The 3,650-nt window shown below is 65.6% G+C and overlaps 1 protein-coding gene across 1 annotated transcript; it reads left to right on the top strand.

The window, feature by feature from the left end:
* Positions 1 to 210: 210 nt before the first annotated feature.
* ETH_00010270 (uncharacterized protein) lies at positions 211 to 3,648 on the top strand (the record flags this gene model as incomplete). Its single annotated transcript, XM_013378864.1, has 2 exons — positions 211 to 3,240; positions 3,422 to 3,648. Coding segments are annotated over 2 exons (3,257 nt in total), but the record flags the coding sequence as incomplete, so codon positions are not given.
* Positions 3,649 to 3,650: the final 2 nt, after the last annotated feature.

The following is a 3,650-nucleotide window of genomic DNA, read 5'->3' as shown; positions in this document are numbered from 1 at the left end:
TGCTGCTGATGCTGCTGCTGCTGCTGCTGAGGCCTCGTGCTGCCAGAGCCGCTGTTGCGTCTGCGGTGCCCCGGGGGTGCTGCGGTTCAGCAGCCGCGGGCTGTGTTGCTGCTGCTGCTGCACTTGCAGGTGCTGCGGCTGCTGCGGGAAGCAGCAACTTTGCCGGTGCAGCACGTGCTGCTGCAGGAGCGGGAGGCGCTGCAGCAGCGCATGTGTTTGCTGCGCCTTTGGGTCCGAGATGCTCTCAAAGTGCTGCTGGAGATGCCGGGGCCCACTTGCATATTTCGGGTGTCTGCTGAGCTGCAGCAGCAGCGGCGGCAGCACCGGCTGCAGCTCGAAGACGAGGCTGCTGCTGCGTCGGACGCGGCTGTTGCTGCGGAAGCTGCTGCTGCCGTCGCTGCTGCAGCGAAGGTGCCGCCTGCTGCTGCAGACGGGGCGGCTGCTGCTGAGCAAGAGGAGCAGCAGCCGCTGCAGGCCGCCGCTGACGCGGAAGGGCGCGCGCTGCTGCAGCAGTCAGCAGCAGACCCGAACGAAGTGGAGGAGAGCTTTGCTGCGCTGCAGCAGCTCCAGCGGACGGATGCTGAGGTGGCGCAGGAAGAGCCGCAGCTGCACGAGCAACCGCAGCAGCTGCTGCTGCCGGGAGCGGCAATGGACCAGATGGGCCAAGAAGCAGCAGAAGAAGACGCGGCGGTGGTCCGTCCAGTGGACATTTCCGCAGTTGACATGAGAGACGCAGCAGCAGCAGCTGCAGCAGCAGGGCCGGGGGACGCGGCGGGCGCGCGCGGCCGAAAAACAACGGCAGCAGCAGCGGCGGCGGCAGCAGCAGCGGCAGCAGCAGCAGCAGACCGAAGCACGAGAACCCGCAGCGGCGCACTAAGGACAGCTTCTGCAAGGGATTTGCTGCTGATGTCCAAGAAGCCAAACCTCCGAAAGGGCCCCTACAGCAGGGGCCCCCGTCCTGGGGGCCCCGGGCGTGGGCGCGGGCGTGGGGCGCAGCAGCAGGGCGCGGGGCCGCGGGGCTTCGTGGGGTCTCGCGGCGGTGCAGCGCAGCAGCAGCAGGCAGCAGCAGCAGCAGCAGCAGCGGCGGCGGCGGAGGACTACGACGAAGACCTGGCGGCGCAAAGGCGCAGACACGGCGAAGCCGTGGACGACAGTCTTCTGGGTTGCATCGTGTGCTGCGGCGACCCCGCAGCAGCAGCAGCAGCAGCAGCAGCAGCGGAGGCGGAGGAGGAGCTGGAGGAGGAACTGGTGGTGGCGCTGCCGCAGGGGCTGGGGTGTATGTACACCCGGACGCGCCGCCGCAAAGACGAAGGACTTCCCCTGGACCTCCTCGCGCTTTCTGTGCTGCTGGCAACAGGAGTTTTATGTGGATTGGGATCTGTTGCAGAGTTGAGTTTGCTGGGGCGTTTGCTGGTGCGGCTGCAGGAGTGGGCTGCTGCGCTGCGGTTCCTCACGGAGACGCTGCCGCAGCTGCGCAGCAGCAGCAGCAGCAGCAGCGCAGCAGCAGCCGCCGCGCCGCCCGAGACCCTCCCCAGCGTCTCCATCCGCGCGCTCCAGCTGCTGCTCACCGAAGCAAGGCCTTGCCCCCGCATCCGCGTCCCCTGCAGCGTTGCAGCAGAGCGGCTGCTGCTCAAAGGGCAGCAGCTGCAGCAGCAAATGGTCAGGGCCCTGCTGCAGGCCGAGCGCGACGCAGCGCAGCAGCTCAAGCAGCACGAGCTGCTGCAGCACGCCAGGCACCGCCGCGACCTCCTCCTCCAGCGCCAGCAGCAGCTCCTGCAGCTCCAGCAGCAGCAGCAGCAGCAGCAGCAGCAGCAGCTCCTGCAGCTGCAGGCGGGCGACGCCGCCGGGGACGCCGCACTGCGCGAAGAGCTGCAGCAAGTCGACGCCGTCCTGGCTGCTGCAGAGGCAGCCAACGCAGCAGCAGAAGCAGCAGTTGCCAGAAGCAACCAGCAGCTGCTCGATCTGGAGCAGCAGCTGCACAGCAGCGGCATCGGGGGCCTCCAGTATGAGCCCTTATTTCACGAACTTGTTGCAGCATGTGCGTGGCAACGGGAAGCAGAGGCCCTTGCTGCTTGCATCGAAATGGAATCCAAGGCCAGCCACCGCCAGCAGCAGCCGCAGCAGCTGCAGCAGCAGCAGCAGCAGCAGCAGCAGAGCAGCCACAAGTCGCTGCCCCCGGCCTACCGCAACACGGCCCATCTGTGGCGGATGGTTCAGGTGTACGAACCGCTGCGGCAGAAGTGCAACGCCCGCATAAAGGCGCAGGAGGAGCTGCAGCAGCGGCTGCAGCAGCAGCAGCAGCAGCAGCAGCAGCAGGGGGAGCCGGGCGAAGGCCCCGCGGCTGCTGAGGAAGAGGCGAAGCAGCTGGAACTGGCGCCGCTGGCAGCCTGCAGCAAACGCTTCCTTGTTGTGGGAATTCCCATTCTTCATTTGCTGCGGACAACTTTGGAAAAAGTTCTGGACTTTGAAAAGAAAGTTCGAGAGCTGCAGGTTGTGGGGCCGCTGCAGCAGGTGACGTTGACGGAGGGTGGTGCTGCTGGTGCTGCAGTGGTGCTGCCGGCCACCAAGGGGCCCGCCGTGCTGCTGCAGCAGAACCCCCAGCAGCAGCAGCAGCAGCAGCTGCAGCGGCTCTCCTGGGCCCAGTGGATGGCTCTTGTCGACGGCGCCAACAACTTGGGGCTCGATGTCGAAGCAGCAAGTCTTGTGAAGCAGCTGCATGCGCGGGCTTTGCTGCTGCAGCAAAAGGTGCAGGATGCTGCAGCAGGCCACCCAATTGCGAGCCTCGAGGCTGCCCACGCCATGGTGAGTGTCTTGTGCTACTTGCTGCTGCCGCTGCTGCGCCGCCTGCTGCTACTGCCGCTGCTGGGCGAGGAGCTGATGCTGCTGCTTCTGGCTGCACGTTCCTGCCGCAGCGCGAAGCTGTTTGCTGCTGCTGCTGCTGCGCTGCAGCTTGTGGAGGCCTCAAGCCTGCCGGTGGAGACGGGGGGCATTGCTGCAGTGTCTGCTGCTGTTGCTGCGGTTGACGCGTGGCAGCAGAAGGCAGAGGCGGCGCTGCAGCAGCTGCAGCAGCAGCTGCAGCTGCAGCAGCTGCAACAACGCTGCGGGCTGCCGCCGCAGCAGCTGCTACAGCTGCAGCAAAACCAAGCGCCAAGGACAGATGCATTGTGGGCTCTTGTAGATGAGGCTTCAAGACTGCCAGTCCTCCCAGATGGAATCCCAGCATATATCCGCCTCAAGAAGGTTAGCGAGGGTTCAGGGTTTAGGGTTTAGGGTTTAGGGTTTGGAGGTGAAGAGGGGCTGCTGCGGTTGAGAGTTAGGGGCGAGGCTCAAGGCCAGGGGCTAGAGCTTGGGCTGCTCGGGGTTGGGCTCTAGCTGGTGAGGGTTTAGGGTTTAGGGTTTAGGATTTCTGGTGTTTACACAGACTGCCGAGGAGGTCGACAAGAAGCTGCTCAGCGACAGGAACGTGGCGCAGCAGCTGCTGCTGCTGCAGCAGCTCAAGGATGCTGCAGCTGCTCCTTCTGCGGACCCTGCGCTGCAACAACAGCAGCAGCAGCTACTGCTGCTGCAAAAGGGACTTCACTCTGCTGCTGCAGCAGCTGCTGCGTCGTCGGGGGAGCCGTCGGCGCTGCTGCAGACCCAGCAGCAGCAGC

This window comes from Eimeria tenella, genomic scaffold, assembly GCF_000499545.2.
Source record: "Eimeria tenella Houghton genomic scaffold, Eth_scaff1111, whole genome shotgun sequence".
Lineage (NCBI taxonomy): Eukaryota > Apicomplexa > Conoidasida > Eucoccidiorida > Eimeriidae > Eimeria > Eimeria tenella.
This window is presented reverse-complemented; position numbering and strand designations above follow the sequence as displayed.